This window comes from Plasmodium gaboni, chromosome 5 (genome assembly GCF_001602025.1).
Source record: "Plasmodium gaboni strain SY75 chromosome 5, whole genome shotgun sequence".
Taxonomy (NCBI): Eukaryota; Apicomplexa; class Aconoidasida; order Haemosporida; family Plasmodiidae; genus Plasmodium; species Plasmodium gaboni.
The window spans coordinates 1,094,686-1,119,718 of NC_031485.1; the positions used below are offsets into that span (position 1 = coordinate 1,094,686).

The 25,033-nt window shown below is 16.9% G+C and overlaps 6 protein-coding genes across 6 annotated transcripts; 3 read left to right on the forward strand and 3 right to left on the reverse strand.

Annotated features, from left to right (window-relative positions):
* Window positions 1-2,260: 2,260 nt before the first annotated feature.
* On the reverse strand, window positions 2,261-2,554 carry PGSY75_0530000 (hypothetical protein; the record flags this gene model as incomplete). Its single annotated transcript, XM_018784579.1, has 1 exon — window positions 2,261-2,554. The coding sequence occupies one exon, from the start codon at window positions 2,552-2,554 to the stop codon at window positions 2,261-2,263; it is 294 nt and encodes a 97-aa protein (XP_018643234.1).
* A 1,772-nt stretch (window positions 2,555-4,326) lies between these two features.
* PGSY75_0530100 (putative SNARE protein) lies at window positions 4,327-5,204 on the forward strand (the record flags this gene model as incomplete). The annotated part of the gene is made up of 2 exons (XM_018784580.1): window positions 4,327-4,629; window positions 4,830-5,204. The coding sequence occupies 2 exons, from the start codon at window positions 4,327-4,329 to the stop codon at window positions 5,202-5,204; spliced, it is 678 nt and encodes a 225-aa protein (XP_018643235.1).
* A 1,248-nt stretch (window positions 5,205-6,452) lies between these two features.
* Window positions 6,453-8,027, reverse strand: PGSY75_0530200 (phosphoenolpyruvate/phosphate translocator; the record flags this gene model as incomplete). Its single annotated transcript, XM_018784581.1, has 1 exon — window positions 6,453-8,027. One exon carries the CDS (start codon window positions 8,025-8,027, stop codon window positions 6,453-6,455), a length of 1,575 nt encoding a protein of 524 aa, XP_018643236.1.
* Window positions 8,028-10,635: 2,608 nt separating this feature from the next.
* Window positions 10,636-15,302, forward strand: PGSY75_0530300 (putative membrane protein; the record flags this gene model as incomplete). Its single annotated transcript, XM_018784582.1, has 4 exons — window positions 10,636-14,694; window positions 14,802-14,873; window positions 14,972-15,062; window positions 15,187-15,302. The coding sequence occupies 4 exons, from the start codon at window positions 10,636-10,638 to the stop codon at window positions 15,300-15,302; spliced, it is 4,338 nt and encodes a 1,445-aa protein (XP_018643237.1).
* Window positions 15,303-15,539: 237 nt separating this feature from the next.
* Window positions 15,540-20,798, reverse strand: PGSY75_0530400 (hypothetical protein; the record flags this gene model as incomplete). The annotated part of the gene is made up of 1 exon (XM_018784583.1): window positions 15,540-20,798. One exon carries the CDS (start codon window positions 20,796-20,798, stop codon window positions 15,540-15,542), a length of 5,259 nt encoding a protein of 1,752 aa, XP_018643238.1.
* A 688-nt stretch (window positions 20,799-21,486) lies between these two features.
* PGSY75_0530500 (putative membrane protein) lies at window positions 21,487-24,992 on the forward strand (the record flags this gene model as incomplete). The annotated part of the gene is made up of 5 exons (XM_018784584.1): window positions 21,487-23,874; window positions 23,992-24,175; window positions 24,305-24,459; window positions 24,679-24,868; window positions 24,946-24,992. 5 exons carry the CDS (start codon window positions 21,487-21,489, stop codon window positions 24,990-24,992), a joined length of 2,964 nt encoding a protein of 987 aa, XP_018643239.1.
* Window positions 24,993-25,033: the final 41 nt, after the last annotated feature.

Here is a 25,033-nt window from a genome sequence, read left to right on the forward strand (position 1 = left end):
TTTTATTAAATTTTTTTTTTTTAAATTTTTTTTATAAAAAAAAAAAAAATTTACAACTGAAAATAAAAAGAACTCATAAAAGATTAATTATACATATATAGAAATAACTACATTTAAAAAAAAAAAAAAAAAAAAAAAAAAAAAAAAAAAAAAAAAAAAATTTTATTTATTTTTTCCTTCTTTTTTTTTTTTTTTTTTTTTTTTTTTTTTTATATTCTTATTTATTTTTTTCTTTTTTCTGGATTGTTTGTTTGTCCTCTTTCCTTTTTATTAAGATATTATATTATTTCGAATTATTGTTTTATATTCAATGACATTATATATATATATAATATATATATATATATATATAATTATATATCTTCTTAATTATAATATTTTTGTAAAAAAAATAAAATTATATATGAATAAATACATAAACATATTTTATATAAATATAATATATATTTATATATTTTATTACATTTATAATAAACGAAAAAAAAAAAAAAAAAAAAAAAAAAAAAAAAAAAAAAAAAAAAAAAAAAAAAAAAAAAAAAAAAAAAAAAAAAAAAAAAAAAAAAAAAAAAATCATATGAATATAAAAATAACCAAGGAAACATAAAAATATAATATATTTTATATATAATAATATATTTTATTATAATTGTATTTTTTATAAATATAAATTTTCTACAAACGATTTTTATTTTTTCAATATATAATTTTTTTGCAATAAAAATATATAAAATTTTTATGGCATTGAAAAATATAATAATATATTTTAAATTATATATATATTATATATATATATATTATTATATAAAATTAAAAACTTTCTGTTATATTATTAATATATATATAACAAAATGATATTATTTTTTAAAAAATATATAATATATAATTATAAAATTTTTAAGATAAAAAATGAATATTTTTGAAATATTATATTATATATATATATAATAAAATATTTGAAAACTTTTTTTAAATTTTTGTTTTAAAAAAAAAGAAACATCATTTAAAAAAATATATATAAAATTATATATTACATATTTGTATTATTTTTTTTTTAAGTATGTAAATATAAAACATATGTACATATATAAATATATTTATATTTTTTTTTTTTCGTTTTTACGTATGATAAATATATATATATATTATATATATAATATAATATATATGTTATTTATTTTTTTTTTTATATTTTTATTATTTTTGTGGAGGATGGTGTATGGTATTTTAATTACATTTTATATATTATTTATTTATATTAAATAAAGCACGCATAAATATAAATACATTTATTTTATTACGTAAGAAAAATATAAAATATTATCATAACTATATATATATAATATATATATATTATTATTTTATTATTTAAAAAAATATTATATTCTACAAATAATAAATAAAAGTATGCTTTTGTTTAAAATTTTTTTTTTTCCTTTTTATACTATGAGAAAAAAAAAAAAAAAAAAGAATAACAAATAAAATAAAATTTTTAAATTATTTAAAATTTTAGTCCAAACTAAAAAAAATATAAAAAATACAAATATGTAAAATAATAATATAATAGTTAAACTAGGAATAATAATAAAATTTCAAGTATTCTTTATAAATATAAAATATAATATATATATATGATAATTATTATAATAATTTTCTTTTTTTTTTTTTTTTACTTGGTTTAAAAATATTCATATGTTATTTTATTTTTGATATTAAAAAAGGACCATAAAAAATTAATTGTGTAGGAAAATTTAATATATATATTTGGAAAAAAAAAAAAAAAAAAAAAAAAAAAAATTTTTTATTATTATGATTAGATGTATTATTATTTGTTTATCTCTTTATTCTTTTATAAAAATTATGTATACATATATTTTTATATTTCTTTTTTGTAATTTATATGTTTCTTATTTTAATATTATAACAGGTTATAATTTCTTCTTTAATTTTCAAATATTACAAAATGCACATTCAAATAATTATAAATTATACATATATATAATATTTATATATAATGCATATTTTGTTGCTTATCCAACAGATAAAATAAAAAGAGAAAAATATGAAATATAGAATAATTATAAAAAAAAAAAAAAGTCTAAACAAAAACTAAAACATAAAAATGAAAAAAATAAAAATAAATAAATGTAAAAGAAAAAAAAAAAAAAAAAAAAAAAAAAAATGATTTATATGTAATAATAATAGATGAATAATAAACATTTATATGGCAGATATATATATTAATTCATATAATATATATTTATTATTCACTTTGCTTATCATTGTCACTATTTTCTTCTTCCGAGTTTTTATTTGTTGGTTCGTCATTTTGTGCTTTTTCATTTTGAACATTTTCTTCTTTACTTTTATCTTCATCATTTATTGAGACATTATCTGACTGTTCAGAATTTTTTGATTCTTCTGATTCATCTGAATCATCTTCATATTTTTTCCTATTAATTTCTGCATTCCTTCTTTCAACTTCTTCTTGTGTTGGTACGTATCTTTTACTACCTTTAGGCAATCTCTTTTTACTTTTATATTTATTTTTGTTCATTTTTATAGGTTCTTATATTATTAATTGGTTGATATATAAAAGTATTAAGAAAATATGTTTTCAAGTCTTCCAAAAAATAAAAAAATAAAAAAAAAGGTTGGAAGAGAAATATATAAAATATTTTATAGATATAATTTATGATAATTTGCTGGTCTGATTAATTATAACAATTGAATTATATATATAAATATATATTATAATAATTACTCATATATATTGTTATATTTATTTATGGTTGTCCAAAAAAATAAAATTATATTTAAACACTTTATTATATTTTATTTATTATTTTTCTTTTTTTGACCTTCAAATTATATTAAAATAATATATCAAATTAATAAATTATATAAACCTAATATTTAACACACATAAAGATATATATTTAATTAACACAATTTATAACAAGGAGGAAAAAAATTAGGTATATTTTTTTTTTCTTATAAATTTCAAATAAAATATATGTATATCTATAAAATTTATAAGCACTAAAAGGTAAAATTATAAGTACATATATATATATATATATATATATATAAGAATTCCTTCCACAATTTGAATATATTTGAAATATGCGTAATATTGTTTAAGTATTATATATACATATATATATTATGAAGAGAGTTCCTTTTTTCCCCCTATTTTTAAGCATGTATAAAAAAAATATTATTCTTTATTATATATATAATATATATATATTTATTTATTATATATATAATACCAATTTTGTATGGTCAATAAAAAATGATGAAATGAAATTAATATATTACGACTCACCACATTCGTAATTTTTTTTTTTTTTTTTTTAAACATGAAATTTAAAAAACAAAATAAACAAAAAGTTAAAAATTTTAATTTAATCCAAAATATATTTGTTAAAAAAAAATTGAATTAATAAATAAAATAAAAAAAATATATATATTATATATATATTTATACAATAAATTTATTTATATATTTAATATTTTAATAGACTTGAAATTTTTTATTTTTTTATTATTACATAATATTTAATTAATATTATTTTTATACGACTTATATATAATATATATTTTTTTTTTTTAAGTTTTTACTTATCTTTTTTTAAATTATAATATAAATATATATTATATATATATATATACTTTGCATATCTATATTTTATTTTTTGTAGAACCTTTCCGAGACCTTTTCTAAGAAAGCAAAAACAAATTATATTATATGTGGTATTATTAAATGTTTATATTTCAATATATCTTTTGATAAGATTATTTCATCAACGTTCCTCTATAACAATAAAAACAAGAAATAGCAGTATAGTCTCTATATTATTAATATATTTTTTTTTAAAATTTTTTTATTAAATTTTCTTTTTTAAAATAAAAAAAAAAAATTTATATTTATTTTTTATATTAAAATAAATTATTTCTTTTTATTTATTTTTTTATTAAAATTTTTTTTTTTTTTTTTAATAAATAACAAATTTTCATACATATAAATTTATATTAGATAAATAACGGAAGATTTTCTCTTTCCCCCCTAAAAAAAAAAAAAAAAAAAAAAAAATTTTAATATAACAATCAATTAGAAGGATGTACTTTATTTAATATAGAGACTATACTGCTATTTCTTGTTTTTATTGTTATAGAGGAACGTTGATGAAATAATCTTATCAAAAGATATATTGAAATATAAACATTTAATAATACCACATATAATATAATATACTAAAAAATATATATTAATACATAATATATTTAAGACACATAAGTTAGAAAAAAAAAAAAAAAAAAAAAATGGATTTATGGGACAAAGATTATCAGAAAGCTTTACAAACAGGAAAAGAAATAAAAAAACTATTAAAGCAAAGTGAGAAAGAAAAAAAGAAAGCTAAAAATAGAGCAATATTGAGAGGTAAAATAACAGAATTTAATCAGAGTGTAAAATTTCTTGTGCATCAATTAAATAATGATTATATAAAAAATGATAAGCATTTTATTAAAAATGAAACCAAATATATGAATAAAGTGTCAGCATTAGAAAAGGTGAAAAAAGAAATAGGTACCTTATATGAAGATTATGCATCAACAAATGAGGGGGTAAATAAAAAAAAAAAAAAAAAAAATTATATATATGTATATAAATTATATTATTATGATGTGTTACATAACTGGATGATATTATTATTTACTCTAATTGTTTTCTTTATATATATATATATATACATATATATATTAATGTGCTTATTATTATTATTATTATATATATATATATATATATATATATATATTTTTTTTAGGAGATTTCTTTAAATATGGATATGGAACTTTTAAACGAATTTGAAAATGAAGAGAATACATATTTGAACGATTTGAATAAAGAAGAGCTGTTATTAAAACAAAACAAATTAATGAAATTACAAGATGAACAATTAAACTTTCTCGAGGGTACAACCCATAATTTAAAAAATATTAGTTATAATATAAATAATGAAATACAAGTACATAATGAATTATTAGATGATATTGACAGAGATATGGACGAAACCAACAATTTATTAGATAGAAATAGAAATATATTTGAAAGGGTTACCAGTAATACAAGTAATTATTTTTTATATTTTCTAATTGTTATTTTAACAGCAAGTCTTATATTCTTTATAATGATACTTTAATATGAAAAAAATATATATATATGTAGATACTCTTATATATATGTGCTAAAATTTTTTTGACTTTGAATTGTTAATAATATTATTAATTTTTTTAATTATATGTTATTTGCACTTGTTGATAATTATTTATTATTATTATATATGTTATTATTATTTTATTTTTTTTTGTTTAAATATATATATATATATATTAAATTGTTTTAATTTTTTTTATTATTTTTATGTTTTTTAATATTTTATCCATTATTTCAAATTAACATTTCAAAATGATAAAATAAAAATATAAAGTATATTTGAATATAATAATGTCTATATTAATATATATATATATATATATACAAAGAGAATATTATATATATAATATTATTATTTTATGACGCCTATTTAACCTAATAATAAGTGTACTTAATTTTAGTTTTCTTAATAAAAGAAGCTGAATGATATTCTATAGGAATTATGAATTGTGAGTTGAAATTAATTTATCTTTAATGGTTTTATTGTTTCACTCACGTTAGAATGGAAGTGACACAGAAATATACTTATAGAAAATATTTTTCTTTTTTGTGTCCTATGAATATTCATTGTTTTATTAATATACCTTAATAGTATATTTTGAAATGATGGAAGTAAGGTGACTCTAACCAATTATTATATAAATAAAACCTAAGAATAATAGTTTATTTATTTATATATTTATGATCATTTTCTTTATTAGAAAGTTTATATGCTATATTTTTTAAATTCAAATAATACATACATATAATTATATATATAGAACAATAGAAATTTATTATATGTGTTAAAATATAAAAAAGAAAGGAGTCTATAAAATCTTTATGAAATGAATTATTTAAAAAAAAAAAAAAAATAGAATGGGACAAAGGTATTCTATAATTATGTCAGGTTTAACATAAATATATAAGAAAAAAAAAAAAAAAAAAAAAAAAAAATGTGAAAAAACAATTTTCCAAAAAAAAAAAATATATATATATATATTTTGAATATGTAAATGTTCGTATATAAAAAAAAAATATATTTGCTTTATATAATATTTATAATTTAATATTATTTTTTATTTCAAAAACAAAAACAAAAATAAAATAGTTATAATGTATATTATTAAAAAGATGTAAATATATACATAATATATAGAATTTTTTTTTTTTTTTTTTTTTTTTTTTTTATGACTTGTTCAGGTAAATAGCCATTGCAATATTGCAAATGGTAATAATATATATATCAAAAAAACTATCCAAATTTATTCTTTACAAGAGAATATACAAATGTTCCACCAACAGCTATAGAAGAACCAAGTCCACCAAGGAATGAAAATTTGGTTCCAAAAATAAAATAACTCGTTAATATTAAGAAAACTCTTTTAACTGTGCTTGCAACAGCATGTGTAATATGATTTAATCTATTTAATGAAATAAATGATAATTGATTATATAAATAGAACCACACTCCTGACATGAGTACATGTCTTCCTAAAACTTTTAATACATTTTTATTATTCATTAAATATTCATAAGCGTCTTTCCATTTGTGTGAATCAATAAACAAAGCAGGTGTTAAGAATATGGCTGAAGATAAAGTTAAGAGTGCAAATATATTTTCTGGCGTTAAATTTCTTCCTAATTTGTCTAGATTTTTTCCCATCATTATTTTGGCTTCAATAGCTCTCATTGTTGAAAGTACATTGGCTGATAATGTTGAATAAAGTGCTTTGTATGTAAATGATAATTCTTTTATTGAAGCAAGTGAGACACCAAATACGATTGGTACTAACGAGGAATATGTATAAATGGACATTTTATTATTCATAAAGAAGTATGAGAAGAAAGCAGCAAATAATGGAGCAGAAGCTTTAACAATATGAACAAAACTAATAGCACCGGCACCCATAGCAATAACAGATAATAGATGAGCATATCCATGATAAATACTTTGTTTCATAATACTACTATATTTCTTTAAGAATAATATATATTTTTGGAATCCTTTGATTAAGGCATTACGATCACTCATATTAATTCTTTTTAATTCTTGTTCATCATAGAATAGTTCGGGTTGATTCCTTAACTTTAATAACCATGGTATTAAAAATATTGGTAAACCAACATATATTTGTGTTATAGCAATAGTAATAGGCATATTTAATATATTTAATGCTTTTTTATTTTCAATATTATAAAAGATATTACATACATACCACAAACCTAATAAGGAGACAGTTTTTCCTGCTTCGACTGCTTTATTTAAAAAGGTACATGGTTTTTTTTCTGTTAGCATATTATTATAATTATTTTCTTGATATGTATTTTCATTTGTGTTGCTTATATTAGAATAGCTATTATTTGTTGTTGATATATCATCAATTATACTTTTATTAATATCATGTCCATGTGTTTTTATATTATCTCTATTTCCAGAATTAAATAAAGTAAATTTTTTGTCATTTTTTATTTTTTTTATTGCATTTAATTCCGCTGCTTTAGTAGCTTGGATATTTCTATGATGTGCATGATTAATTCTTGAATTTATAAAAGCTACATTATTTGTTTTTGTGCAAGTATTATATTTGGGTTTATAATTAGGAATAGAAAAAACGGGTATGTTAAATGCTTGCTTATTTGTATTTTTCCTATAAATCTGTGCAGGACGTTTGTTTTTTTGGTATATTATTCCATTTGAATTTTTCAAATGGATGTTCATAGGTACATTTTTTATGTATTTTATATTATCATGATTTAAACATTTTCCTATATAAATTTGTAAATTAAAAAAAATAGTTATGATTAATGTCCTTGTGAGTATATTCATTTTTAATTATATATATATATATAACAATAAATCCTTACATAAGGGTTTTTAAAAAGTAAAAAGTTAATATGATATTTATAAGCAAATTATTATTCAAAAAGGTAGTAATACAACAAAAAAAAAATATGAATGATATGTATATAAGTATATATTATATGTGTAAGTTTTTTTTTAATTTTTTTTTTTTTTTTTTCCTAATGGGTGTGGTGAAGGGATTATATTTATATGTTTAATATTTTAGTAGTTTATTAAGAAGAAAAATATACTTGAATAATAATCATTCTTTACAATATAAACATTTTTATCATGTAAATATTAGCACACATATAAATATATATATATATATATATATATATATGGAAGTCTATAAAAAAAAAAAAAAAAAAAAAAAAAGTATTAATAATGTAATAATATAAGGTAATAAAAAAGAAAGTATGAATTAGTTAACAATTTGTTTTCATTTTTAAACTAAGATAAAAAAATAATATATGTATAATATATAAACATATATATCTATTTATATATGAATTATTGGTTTCATATCATCCCAATATTATATATATATATTATATACATATGTTTTAATATAATTTGATAAATTTTCACATAAATGTGTATTTTATAAAAGTTATACAGATGATATAAAATTAAATTAAAAAAAATATAAATAATAAAAATATATATATATATAATTCTAAGAAAAATGCTACTTCGCAAAATAAAATAAATAAATATATACAAGTACCATTATTATTTTTGTTTTTTGATTTTTTTTTTTTTTAATTATTAAAAATTTATATATATATATATATATATTTATTTATTTATTTATAATTACAATATTGTGTATACTAAATATATAAAATATAATACTTTACTCTTATAAGAAAAACTTATATGATACACACGATGAACAAAATAAAATAAACTCTTTCTTTTTATATAAATAAAAAATGAAATGATATATATATATAATATATATATATATCGGTCATATAACATATATGTATAATATATTTTATCGCAAGTTTTACAATATATTTTTTTTTTGGATATATATAATTTCTTTTATATTTGTGTACATTACATATTTTGAAATAATGTATGAATATTCATATAATGAAATACGTTAGAAAAAAAAAAAAAATAAAATAAAATGAGATAAATTAATAATAAATTGGTCTTTTTGTATTTATTTTAAATATGAAGAATTAAAAAGAACTTTTGAAAAAAAATTCCTAAAAATATGAAGAAACTTGATGGATCCATATATATATATGTAAATATATATATATATATATGAAAACATAAAAATATAAGAGTATAAATATATATTATAGTATATAAATATTTATATATTAAAATACATAACAGTGTATGAAAAAATATATATTTTTGAATATTATAAAAAAAAATGTGTATACCCCATAAATATATGTGTGTGATCATAAAAAGTCTTTTGCATTGTTTATATAATATTGATAAAATATTAACAGTTTATTAGAACAATATGGAAAAGGGGGAAAACATAAAAAAATAAAAAATAAAAATAAAAATTTATACATTTTATAATTCATTAAATATAGGAATGCATTTTTTCATCTTTTCCTTTTTCAAAATTAAAATGATAAAATAAAATTCAAATAAAATGATATATCTTTTGAACTTTTATAATTGTACAAAATATATTATTCAATATATATTATATATATTATGTATATTTTTTAATATAATAATTTTTTTTTTTATATTATATCCATAATTACATGGAAAAATTCAAATAAAATTCCGCTGCATATTAATATAAACATTAAAATATTCAAAAAAAAAAAAAAAAATAAATAAAAATAAAAAAAAGTTGAATATATAATAAGAATATATGAATACATTTTTTATTTTATTATAATGATGGTATAAAATTTTGCTATTGACCTTTTATTACTTGTATTTAGTAATTATTATGTAAATATGAATATGTCTATGTATTTATTAATTTAATTTATATTTATATATTCCTATTATTTTATTTTATTTTTATTTATTTATTTTTTATGTCTATAATATTTGTTTCTACAGTGTAAAGATTTTATTTTTTTGGTTTCATACATATATATTTATGATAAATATGTTGTGTGTTGTAAAATGAATTATTACAATCCGTTGTTATATACATATATATGTATATGTATGTATGTTTGTATGTTAGTTTTTTTTTTTTCCTTTTTTTTTGTCTTATAGCTGTAGCAAGCGAATTATTTATACACATTTGCATAACTGTATAAAACCTATAATATTATTATTTATTAATTATTATTTATTTTATTTTTTTTTTTTTAATTCATTAGTATAATATATTTTTTTTTTTTTTTTTTTGTGCATATGAAATAAAAAGTGGTAAATAAATTTAATGAGTCTTTTTTAAGTTTTTCTATATATATAGAATATCATATTTTGTTAAACTTATATATATGTCTAGATATTTATTATTTTTATTTTATTTTTATTTTTATTTTATTTTTATTTTATTTTTATTTTTTTTGTGTGTGGGTGTGAATTAAGTTGGTTATTTATAGAATTCCTTTTGTATTGATAATAAAATTATATAACAATGATAAAAGAGAAATTGTTAAAATTTTTAAATTACTATTATTTTTTTAAAAAGTATTATATTTATCATATCCTTTTTTTGTATATATTTTTTTTACGAATAACTTATACGTATGCTGAAATAACGATATCTCAGTTTTATACATTTTTATTAAGTAAATATGAGAATGTGGAGAATAGTCGAAGAGAGGATAATTTTTTTTATTACTTTACTCATTTTTTTAATTTTAATTCAAGATGTGATGATAAATTTTTGAATACGAAATTATTTGTTGTAGTATATTTACCAATATGTTTAAAATGTTTTTATACTCTTTTTTTTGATTATGTAGCTTATTATATATATATACGTTATTATTTTAATAAAATAAATAATGATTTTAGGAGGTTTTTTTTTTCATCTCTTACTTATGAAAATATACATGTAGCAAATAATTCTGTTTGTGAGAATGCTTTACATATTATAAAAAAGGTAAGATCTAATAGTATTAATAAATTGAAAAAGGAGAAAAAAAGAAAGAAAACAAAAAATGAGGTTATGAATATTTACATGAGGAATAGATTTTCTCAGATATCTTTTGAAGAGTATAAAAAATATTGTAGTTTTTTAAAACGAAGATATAAAAAAAAAAAAAAAGAAAAAAGCGGGAATTCATTTATTTATATAAATGAAAAAAAAAAAAAAAAGTTTAGTTCATATAGAAGAACAGGTTATAAAAAGGATATATATAATAAATATAAAAGTAATTATAGAAGAAAATATAATGATAATAATTCATTTAATAATATTACATATGATATATCTTCTAATGAATATGATAATAATTTCATTCGTAAGGATGTACCTTCTGATGAGGTCAAAATAAAGATTATAAAATGTGATGAGGATTTTATAAAAAATAATAAATTATTATATGAGAAGAATCGAGGGAATGGAGGTGGAAATAGTCTGTTTAATAATTTATTTAAAAATAGAAAGCACATATTTTTTAGAAGAAAAAATAAAAATAAAATAATGGACAACAAAAATGACCAAAAAAATGACAACAAATATAACAATAGTAATAATATCAAAAATGTGAATAATTCGGATGATGTAATTTTTAGTAAATTTTTAAAAGATAAATTCAAAATGATTAAAAAGAAAAATGATATAAACCCAATAAATGAGGATACAAATGGAAATAAATATTTTTTGGAGAACAATATAAACAATGAAAGAACTAAAAATAATAGTATAAATAGTTCAGGTATTTTAAATTATTTATTTTTTAAAAAAAATAATAATAGTAATATTAATTATGAAGCTATAAAGGATGATACTTGTAATGATAATTATCATTATAATAAGATGGATAATAATGTCAATAATATAAACAATATAGATAATACAACATATAAACATTCTTTTAATAATGAATATAATAATTCTTCTGATTTTTGTTCTAAGGAATATGATGAAATATATAAGAATAATAAAAGATCACATAATGAGAAGGAAATGTTATTAAATTTTCGTTTAGATAAAAAAAAGGAAAAAAACAAAAAAAAAAGTGGAAATGCTACTAATAAAGTAAATGTAAAAGATATGAATACAAAAAATTATTTTATAAATTTTTGTAATAATTTACAGACTGATAACTTTCTTATGAACAATGAAAATAACATTGATATTTATTCAGAAGGAGATATTAATAAGGAGCAAATGAATGTACATAATAAATCATATAATGAAAATATAAATGAAAAAAAAAAAAAAAGTGAAAAGTGTAAAAGGGGTAATACGTGTGTATTAGCTACTGATGTTGATATAGATGAGAAAAGTTATGACGATGGAACTATTATGCTGAATGAAAATAATGATAGTAATGATAAAAATAATGATAGTGATAATAAAAATAATGATAGTAATGATAAAAATAATAATGATAGTAATGATAAAAATAAAAATAATGATAGTAATGATAAAAATAATGATAGTAATAAGAACAAGTTTCATGTGTCATATGTAAAAAATAATATGCTAAATAATAATATTAATGAGGAAAAGAAAAAAAATTATTATTATAAAAAAATGAATAATACAGATTATACGAACGAATGTGATAATTATGATTATGACTATATAAACGATGATTTAAATGAGAGTCAGAAAATGTGCTATCGTAATTTAAGAGGTAGCTTAAATATGGAATATATTTTTAAAGATAGTTATGAATTATTAGATAATAATGAATCGAATGAATATTATTATTATAATAAATTTAAAAGTTTTTATTATGAAATAGATGAAGAAAATCAGACATGTTCAAATATAAAAGAAATAATAAGTAATAAGATTAATGCTGAATTTTATCATTTAAAATTAAATATACTTATATTGTCTTGTATTATAATTCAGATATTTAATTCATTTATTTTAATTTTGATATCTAATAATTTTATTTTAAAAAGAGAAAGAATATTTTTTTTTTGTTTTTTATATTCTTTATTAGAAAGTGTAACAGATGTAATATCAGATAATATTTTTTTTTTATGTGGTAAATTTACAAATATATATAAAAAAGAATTTAGTATAAATTCTATATATATAATACAAGTAATAAGTAAAATGGTTTTAAGTGTTTCTACCATTTTTATATATTGTATATATCACATATTTGTTATTTTATTTAATGATGTCAATATAATGATAATAAATACATTAATTAAAGCCCTTTCAATTTTTGTGCTTTCTTTTATATTTCTTAAAAATAAGGATAATATATTTAGTTATTATTATAATGACAAGTATGTACATTTGAATAATTTTTTTCAAAGAAGAAATGGAAAAGATGAAATGTTGAAGGATGTTAATCGTAGGGGGGCTACCGATCTGTTTTTAAAAAGAAGTAAGTATGTTGCTCAGGATAATAATAATAATAATAATAATATAATAAGTAAATTTCAACAGAATGTGGAAATAAAAAGTGATATCTCTAACAAGGGTTCTAATAAAAATGGAGAGCCCCCAAATGGAGATGATGTTAATGTGAATGTAAATTATTCAAATGGTGATAATAAAAAAATCATACCTAGTAATACAAGTGATTTATCTTTTAAAAATATATATAAATATGATGCATATATAAAGGATGCTTATGTGAAAAATGAAAAGCTGAATTATTTAGCTATGAGCAAGGGTAATATAAATAGTACATACATAAAAGATGAAAATATATTGAATAATAATTTTGTTAAAGGAGAATATAAAAAGATGAAGAGAAATGGTTATAATATATTTTTGTTGGATAAATTAAAATGTGTATTAGAAGTTTTAAATATTTTTAAATTTATATCAAGAATAAAAAGTTATTTGTGTAAAAGAAATAGAATGACTTATGATTTTAATTATACTTTATTAAATGTCAAAAGTGTAAAATATGATGAGAATAAAATATATGATAATATGTCATATGGACAGGAGAAAAAAAAAAAAAAAAAAAAAAATAGTAAATTATATAAAAAATATGGAAAATATGACAACTTAAATTTTGAAATAAAAATACCTACAATAAAAAATATAAAAGATTTATTTTGTATGAATAATAAATTCGATTGGTCTTGTACTATGCAAAATAATAATATGATTAAAAATTATAAAAAGCCATTATTAAATGATAATATAAATAATAGTAATACATGGATTAATAATAATTTAAAGAAGAAAAATAATATAAATAAAAAAAAAAAAATAATAATAAATTATCCTCTTAAATTATTATTAAATAATTTAAATTTTTCGAATATATTCTATATATGTTTATTATTAATTATACCAACATTTGAAAGAATATTTTTAAATTATAAAATAAAAAATATTACTTTAGATCTGCATTCTTATTGTTATCTCAATATAGTAAATTATATAACTGACTTAATAGGTTTGTATATATATATAAGTTATTTTAATGAGGAATCATATTCCTCCTCTATTTTTTTAAGTTCACTTATTAACATATTCTTATTGTCTGTGCGCTTCCTCTTTTTGTATAAAAATTTTAACCAGTTAGGTTTATTGGTAAGAAAAAATAATTAAAAAGGGGGGGGGATTAACTGAATAAATAAATGAATAGATATATAAATATATATATATATATATTTTTTTTTTTTTTTTTTTTTTTTTAGTTTTTGGAAACCATATTGAAGTCTCTTCACAAGACATTTTTTTACATGCCCATATTTATACTAGTAACAAAGGTGAGGAAATAAAAATATATGTATATGTACATGTATATTAAAAAATATATACATATATATATATATATATTTATATATGTAATTGTTTTATTTTATAGGTATATATAAAAAACATTAACAACTTGATGTGTTCTTTCTACTCTAGTATTTTAGACGTTAGTTCTTTTGCTTCCTACTATTTTGAATATCGTAAGAATTTTTAAAAATGTAAATGATACATATATAAATAAATAAATAAATAAATATATATATATATATATATATATATATATATATATATATATATATATGTACATATTTTTTTTTATTGCAGTTATATTAAGCTTTTACAATATTGATGATTCAAAGAATATTTTTGTCGTTGTGTATTTAACCTTTTTGGTATTGCATTTATTATCTCTAGTAGTTATATCAAAATTGAAGAAGTGATATATTGTAATGGAGGTTTTATATATATATATTGAAAAAATTATTATGTTTCTAAATAACGCAAAAATTTAATAACAAAAAAAAAGAAAAAAATTAAAAAATAAAAATATAAAGAAAATAAAGAAAATAAATATATATTAAAATGAGTATATAAGATAAATATATAAATAAGGAAATATACAAATATATATTTGTATATATATATATATATATATATTTTTCCTTCAACTTGTTATTTTAATATACTGACATGTTTGCATAAGTTTTTATTTGTTCATACAAGATATTATTATTTTCGATTAAATTTTTTTTTTTATTAATATGTTGAATAAGTAGTGTAATGTTCTCTTGAACATTATATGTTTTTTTAGAGATGGAATTAAAAAAGTGTATATAAATAAAAGACAATTTTAAAACGGATTGTATATCTAGATTATGAATAAATGTTATTAATATATTTAAAATATAAACCATATTATCATTAATATTGAAAATTGTTTGATTATTTTTAAATATTTCATGTTTGTTTGTTATGAATAAATTATTGATTTCTGAATTAAAGTATATATATAAACATTGTATCATAATTTCTTTGTTAAATATATAAATATGTTCTTTAAAAATAGAAAAGCATGATTTATATAAATTTATTTTTTTTTTCAATAAAATTTCATTTTTATCATTATTTTTTTGAAAACCTAATATGCAAAATAATATTATAAATATATGATCATTCATATGAAGTATATATTTTTTTTTATTTAATTGTGTATCTATAAAATTTAGATTGTAAATATTTGATTGTTTATTAATATCATCACAATAATGATTATTATTATTATTATTATTATTATTACTTGATAATTGATCAATATTGTTATGTTGTGTTGTCTGATGTTTTATATTTTCTATATTTTGTTTATTTTGATATATTTGATCATATTGATTGTTTAATTGGGGAGTAAAAATATTATGTAAATCTCTATTTTCATCAGCAGTAATATTATTATCTTCATTTATATATAAAATATACTCATCATTTAAATTATCATCTTTTTTTGAATATGATAATATTTTATTAGTAGCATTTAATATTTGTTTTTTCTCAAATGTGTATATATATTTTGACATATAAAAGGTATTATTTAGGCTAGAATTTAATTGTAATTTTTTATTTTTGTGAATTGTAATTGTTTTCATATGATTAGACCATAAATTATAGAATATATAAAACATAGAATTTAGTAATTCATAATTATTAAAATGATTTAATAAATATAAAAAGTATATAATTTCACCTATATTAATATTAGTATTTTTTAAAATATAATTTGAATATATATTTTTAGATATTTCTAAAATAAAATTATTATCAATATTTATATTTTTCATTACATATATTAGCTCTAATAAGTTATTGACTTGTTGTGGTGTATTAAGTATATTTATATTTTTGCTAATAATATTAATTATAATATTGTTATCTATAAAAATATTATATTTTTTTTTGATATGTATAAAAATATGTAATATATCAATAATATAATTTGTATCTAGTATATAATTCTTTAAATTGATATACTCACAATTATATTTTATAATATGTTGAAATAAATAGGTATTAGGTATTTTATTTTTTATAATTAATAAACATAATTTGTTTAATTCGTATAAATGTAGATTATTTAATATAACTTGGTTTATCTTTGAAGAATATAAATACATATCTTTAATATTATTAAAGACTTCATATTTAGATAATATATCATAATTATTTATTAATACTTTATATATATTTATAATATTATTTATATCAAAATGGGTTAATTGATATATATATGTTTTCTGATCAACATGAAGATGATTTTTTTTTTTTTTTTTTTGGTCACTTATAAAATTGGTATGAATTACATTTTCTTGTATTTTTTCTAACATTGGATAATTATTAGATATATCATTTTGTTCATATATATTAATGTCTATACTGTTGATTATTTGTTGAATATGATAATAATAAAATTGTTCTATATAATTATGAAGATAACTATTACTATTTGGAATATTTATATACAATTCTTTTTCCTGTTGAACATTATTCTTATCATTTTGTTCAGGATATTTTAATTTAATCTTTGTATCTTGTTCTATCATAATATTATTTATAAAATCACACTTGGCTAACTTATAAATTGTATTAGAAAAATGTTTTAACTCTTCATCGTTACTTAGTAATATACAATATGATAAAGAATTTTGAAGAACGAAGGGTTCAAAATATTTGTAGAAAAAACAAAATGGTATATAAGAATAATTATTATTATATATACATATTGCTGATAGAAGCATGATAAATTCTTTATTATATAAGACATAATTTTCTAATATATTTTTTTCAATTTTTTCTAAAGTATTATAAATATGATTTTGTATTTGTTCATATTCTTGATTAAATTTATTTTCTTCTTTTACTTTTTCAATATGATTAAGTAAAATAAATGAAGCATTAAAAATTCTGGTGATATCATAAATGTTGTGACACTTCAAAATGAGTGTATTTATGTGTGTAAAGATTTTAATATATAGTTCGATGTGGTTTTGTGTGGAAATATTTTTTACATATATGTTAGTTGAATAGTTGAGCATATTATTATTAGTAGAGGCTACATTTGTGGGTTTTTCTTCTCCACAATAAGAACGAGTGCTACTACTACTACTACTACTACTACTACTACTATTATTATTATTATTATTGTTGTTAATATGATTTGTATTATCATTATTATTATTGTTAATATGATTAGTATTATCATTATGTATTATATTTATGACATTTAAATCCTTCGATAATAATGTATTAAGTATAATACTAAGCAAGTGTATATTCAAAAATGAATAATGGACTAATGTTTTTATTATATCCATATTAATATATGTATATATATTTATTTTGGATTGAAGAAACATATAATAAATCATATTTTTTAATTGATTAATATATTTTTTATTATTTATAATAAAATGAAAATTTGATAATATTTCAATATAATTATCAGTATTTTGTTTAATTATATGTTCCATATGTTTATTATCGTCATTTATTTTTATAACATTTATTTGTTGTAAGATTTGTTTGTTATATATATAATTTTTTTTCATATGAATATAGGAATATAATATATTTAAAATATTTTTAAAACTCAACTGTGTGTTTTCATAATTTATGAACAAATGTATTACATTATTGACAAATATAAAATTTCTTAGAAAGACAGAGTAATATAAAATTTTACACATAATAGATATGTTCATATCATATAGTTCTATTTTTTTTGATAACATATCAGTTTGTAGTTTGGCAAAGACTTGATCATTCAAATTTTTAATTTTATAGAACAGTCTTTTTTTGTTTTTTTTTTTTGTTTCTGTGTTTAGAACGGTATCATGATTTATTTGTTTTTTATTGGTAGGATATATATTACATTGATAATTAGTATATATTTTGTCATTATCATCTTTAATTTTTTTTTCATTTTTTGATATATGAACAGAAGACAAATCAGATAAATCATTAAGTTCTTGATAACAATTATTTATTTTTTTATTTATATTATTTTCATTTGGGCATAAACTACAATTATTATAAACATCATTATAATTATCATTATTATTTGTGTTATTTATAATATTATCATTATTTTTTAATTTGTAACCCTTATTATTATCATATAATAAATCATCTTGTTTATTTTCAGTATATACAAAATAGTGTTGATTGTTAATACATATTTTATATATAGATCTTATAAGAAGAAAAATATGCTCTTCTTGAAAATGTTGCATATATTTTTTATTTATTATATAAACTAATAAAGATATAATATCATAATCAAGTAGATTTATTTCGGAATACGTATATAATAATAAGAGGGATGAATAGAAATCTATAATGTATTTTTTATTTTTCAGTTTAAGAAAATAAGATATACTATTTTTATATATATTTATATCATTATAATATGTGCACATATCAAATAATATTTTTATAAGTTCTGTATTTTTATTTATTAGTTGTGTGTCATTTTGTTGGAAATGTTGTAATACTTTTTTTTCAATATAATCGACAAGTATATCATTTTTAATTTTTAATGTTTTGAAAATTTGACAAAGCATAAGAATTTCTTCCCAATTAAGTTCTTCTTTTTTGGATATTATAAATTGATACAAGAATTTTATATGTTCACAAATGGTAGGTTGTTTGTAGTTTTTATAATATTTTATGTTGTCATGATCATATTTTGTGTTGTCATGATCATATTTTGTGTCGTCCTGATCATATTTTGTTTTGTCATGATCATATTTTGTTTTGTCATGATCATATTTTTTGTTGTCATGATCATATTTTGTGTTGTCATGATCATATTTTGTTTTGTCATAATCATATTTTGTGTCATCCTCATCATATTTTGTTTTGTCATGATCATATTTTGTGTCATCCTCATCATATTTTGTGTCATCCTCATCATATATTATATCATGCTCATCATAACATTTCATATTAATAATCTTATTTTTATCTCCCCTCCCCATATATACATCCTTATAAATCGTAAGATACAACAAAATATTACATATATGATGTGGCTTATAATTTACAAATTTGTCAAGAATAATGTTATGTTCTTTATTATCTGATAGATGATTTTTTGTATTTATTTCTTTATTTATATTATGATTTAATATATTTTGTTTTATACATATATTTATTTCAGTAAAAAAATTATTAATTATAGTATTTACATATTGGTTATTTATTATTTTGAGTTTATAGAATGCATTAAAATAAATTGAATAATTTAAAATATCAAATGTTAAGTTTTGTTGAATTATAATATTTAGAAATTTATTTATTAATTTCATATCTTTAATTTTTAATTTAGCATGTGCGTTTAATATTATAGCAAATGATTTAATATCTATAAATGTATAATTATGGATTAGATGGTTATTAATATATTTAAATAAATAAACAATAGTTTGATTATTTTCTACTTTACTAATAATACTATATAATTTAACAATTTCTTCTATATTAAATTCATTTAATTTTATAAGTATTTGTTGTAATAGACATATAAAGGTATTTCTATAATTATGAAAATTATTATTTTCTAAATATAGTTTAACTAATAAGATAATTTTTGAAGGATTCACAAATTTATATATCATTTCAACTCTTTTATTAATTTGTTTATATATTATTATATTATTAATATTCTTTTTTTCTAATAAGTATGTATATCTATATAATTCTATACAGTTCATATTGTAAATATTTTTATTAATTTTTTTGTTTTTCTGAACAAAGTTAAATTTCATTTTACTCATATGTATATCATTCTGGAATATCTTATTTAACACTATTTTGTTTTTATACTTTCTATTAATAATTAAATAATTATTAAAGTATATGAGGCTATTTCTGGTACTCTTCATCATTTTATTTTTTGTATTATGAAATATATATATATATATATATATATATATATATGTTATATAAAATATAAAATGTGTTTGTTACAAATCTATATTCTTTATATATTGATTGTATTAATTTTTTTTTTTTTTTATCCCTATACTGAAGATTTTTAATTAAAAAGTGAAAAATATTAAAAATATGGAAGTAATATAATTATATATATATATATTATATATTACTTTTTTTTATTTTTATTTTTATTATTTTCAATTTTTTTTTTTTTTTTTATGGGTATATAAATATAGAAAATTACTTGTGCCAACATGTAGAATTTAAAAAATTTCTATGCTGCATAAAAGGTAGTATAATATTATAGTAATATGTTATACATATAAAAATATTTATATTTTTTTTTTTTTTTTGAATTGATTATTATTTGTGAAATTATAAGAGTCACTAATTGGGAATTAAGGCACAATATATATATATATATATATATATATATTATATATATGTATATATTTATTTATAAAGTTATTTATTATTTTATGATATAAATTTACCTACACATGAGCTCCTTAACAATCATAAAGAATATTTATTATTTATTATTTATTTATTTAATTTATATATATATATATATATATTTTTTTTTTTTTTTTGCACAAAAATAGTGACTATATATAAATATTAAATATATATAAAAAAATGACCTTTTTATTAATATATAATAATTTCCACGTTTATCTATATATAGTTTTTTTTGTTTATATTTTGTTGTTCCCTTGTTGTCGTGCTACTTCTTTTTCATGTTCTTATGGAGAGTATTTGAAAAATAATAAATGTTATCCTTGTGAAGAAAATAGATATTCAAGTTATAAAAACGCAGAAGGTTGTTTTAAGTGTCCTCCTTCAAGTTTTCATAAGAAATTAGGTGTAAAGTCAATTCATGAATGTATATGTGAAAAGAATTATTATTTGAACTACCTAAGAAATAGTTGTGATAGGTGTGTAGATTTAAATAATAATATTTCTTCTTCATTTTATTGTAAAGAAGGTTTAAATATTTTGGAAATAGATTATATGAAATTATTTTCTGTCAATAATAAGGAGAATATTACTTTTTATGATATGGTTGATACTTGTTATGCAACTAAAGATATAAAAAATATATATCCATATATAAATAATAATATATATATTTATTGTAAGAGACCTAATATATGTTTAAATACATGTGGTATGTGTGCTACAAAATATGAAGGTTATTTATGTGATAATTGTATAGATGATTATTATAAAAATAATATATATATAAAATATTCAAATTGTAAAAAATGTTATTCTTCTATTATTTTTATTTTATTCATTTTTATTATATATTCAATTGTAATATTTTATTTTTTCATATGTATAATACATAAATGTATAAATATAAGCTTATATTTTTATCATTATAATATATATAAAAAGGGTACTATATATTTCTTACATTACTTTAGACAATTTGTTTTTTATTTATCACTTATGTTGATTTTAGCTCTTTCAAATGATTTGACAGAAAGTGAAAGAGAAAATTATAATATTTTATCTATAAAAAATAATGAAGCTATTCCATACAATTTACATAGTGGCGATATAACAAAGAATTATTATATGAATATATATGTGCATAATTTATTTTATGATTTTATAAAATTATTGTTTCTACATTTTATAAATCTTTTACCTATTAAATGTTTCCTAAAAAATATAAAAAATGACAAAAACGTTTATGTAATATCACAAATTGATTGGATACAATTAGTTGTAAGTATATATATTTTTTTTCTTTTCTGTTTTTTTACGATAATATGTAATGTGATATATTTGTGTGTCATGAGAAGAATGACATACAATAATTTGTTAGTTGAAGGAGAACAAAAAGAAGACGTATATATAAATGTAAAAGTAAATATAAATGAAGAAACACTACACAAGGGTTATAATCCAAATTGTGTTCATGAACAGAAGAAAAGAAGAAATCCTTGTTATTTTTTTGAATATATAATGTTTTTTTTAAGGAAAACCAAAATAAAATACTTTTTTGGTTATTATATATATACAATGTTCATTTCGAATTATTGTTATTTTGATTATATAGAAAAAAATGAAGATTCTATAAAAAAATCGTTTCTTGAACATTACAACAGGGTTACCTTTTTAAAAAGTAGTATACAAATATATTATTATCAATATATTTTTATAACATTATATATTTTTAATTCTTTGATAATGTTTATATATCTTTCACCTTATATATGTATATCTATGTTTAAAAGTAATAAAAGTTATTATGATCCTCCTACTTTTTGTTATGATAAGAGAGAAGAAAATTTTTATAAATATCTTGGAATATTTATTATTTTTTCATTCTGTTTTGTATTCTATATGATGGTGTTTGTTTGTCTCTATAGAATGAATTATAATAATAATAATAATAATAGATTTAGATATGTATATATATTTGGATTTTATACCTTTTTATATAAAAATAATAAATATTATTATTACATTTTAAAAATATATTTTCTCAATATTTTATTCATATTTGTTATTCAAATGAAAGATCACTTAAGTAGTCTCATCATTATTTCCTTTTTGTTTCTTGTTTTTATTTGTGTCTCTTTATTTATTGATCCTTTCATAAAATTATATAACTACAATATAAAATTTGAAAGTATGTTATTTATGTTTTTATTTTTTTTAAGTATACAACTAGAAATAATAAGATTAATAACGTATCATATATTATTACGAATATATCTTTCTTTTATTAGTTTATTTATATATTCCTTCATTTTGTTTTATTACATGTTTTTTATGATAAAGGATGTATATGTTTATTTCTCTCTTTACATAAAATATATGAATGGAAAGAATAATGAAAAAGAGGGAAATGACAAAATAATGGATATATACTTTTTTTATTATTACGTTAAAAAAAAAATGAATATAGATATTTCTTTTTATGATGTAAGGAAAAATATATCTACAGAAATATGTTTGAAAAAATGTTATAATAATATGGAGTCATTTGAAGATGTAGAAAAAGATGTAACTGTGAAACAAAATAATAAATATATATAAATAAATATTATGTATATGTATATATATATATATATATATTTTTTTATGTGTATTTATTTATATATTTCAATATTTTCACTGTAGCAAATTGTTGGATATATAGGAAAGGATCACATAGAATTTATATATGATCAATGTATTTTTATATCTCCTTTTATTGAAGAAACAATAATTCAATGCTTATTTTTAACTAAAAATATAAGGCATGTAATTTCTTTATGTTATGATGGGGATTATAACAGGATATACAATTTTTTGTTCGAAAATGGTAAAATAATATTTATATTTTTATATATGTATTTATTCTTTTTACATAAAGGAGAAGAGCAAAGGAAAAAAAAAAAAAAGATAACATTTGCTTTTATAATATATTTTGTTTTTTTTTTATTTTTTCTAGGTTACGTTGAAATTCAAAAAACATCGGTTGAAAGATTTTTATGTAGATCAATTTATATATATCAAAATATGTTCAAATATAATACTCCTTTGTTTATCAAAGAAATTGTAAACATATTTACGACACTTGTTAAGAAGCTTCAGTGTTTCAAGGATGTAATATATATAATATATGCGTGTCTTACATTTGAAATATTTATACAAAAAAAAATGTTTTTTCTTTTAGATGATATATAATGAATAAATTTTTTTGAAAAAAGATTAAAAAAAAAAAAAAAAAAATAAAAAAAAAAAAAAAAAAACATATAAATATACATATACTTATACATATTTTTTTATTTTTTATTTAATTTTATTATTTGTATTTTTTTGTAGGTGTATATACGCGAGTGCATAGCCAAGCGAATAAGAGAAAAATATAAAATGAACGAAATTTATGTAGGGAAGAAAAAAAAATTTGACGAAAATTATGAAGAGAAACATATCAATACTTTTTTGTGTAACCTGAGATGTTTGAATAAAAATGCAGATGTGAAAAATGAGAAATTTATAAAATTATTCCCCAGTATGAAAAAAAATATATACATATATATATATATATATATATACATGTATATATTTATTTCATTTTTATTTGTTTAGATATAGGTAAAGTTGTCCCTCAAATTTTGCCAACGAAAAAAAAATAATACGAAAAAAAAAAAAAATAAAATATTAAGAATACAGAACT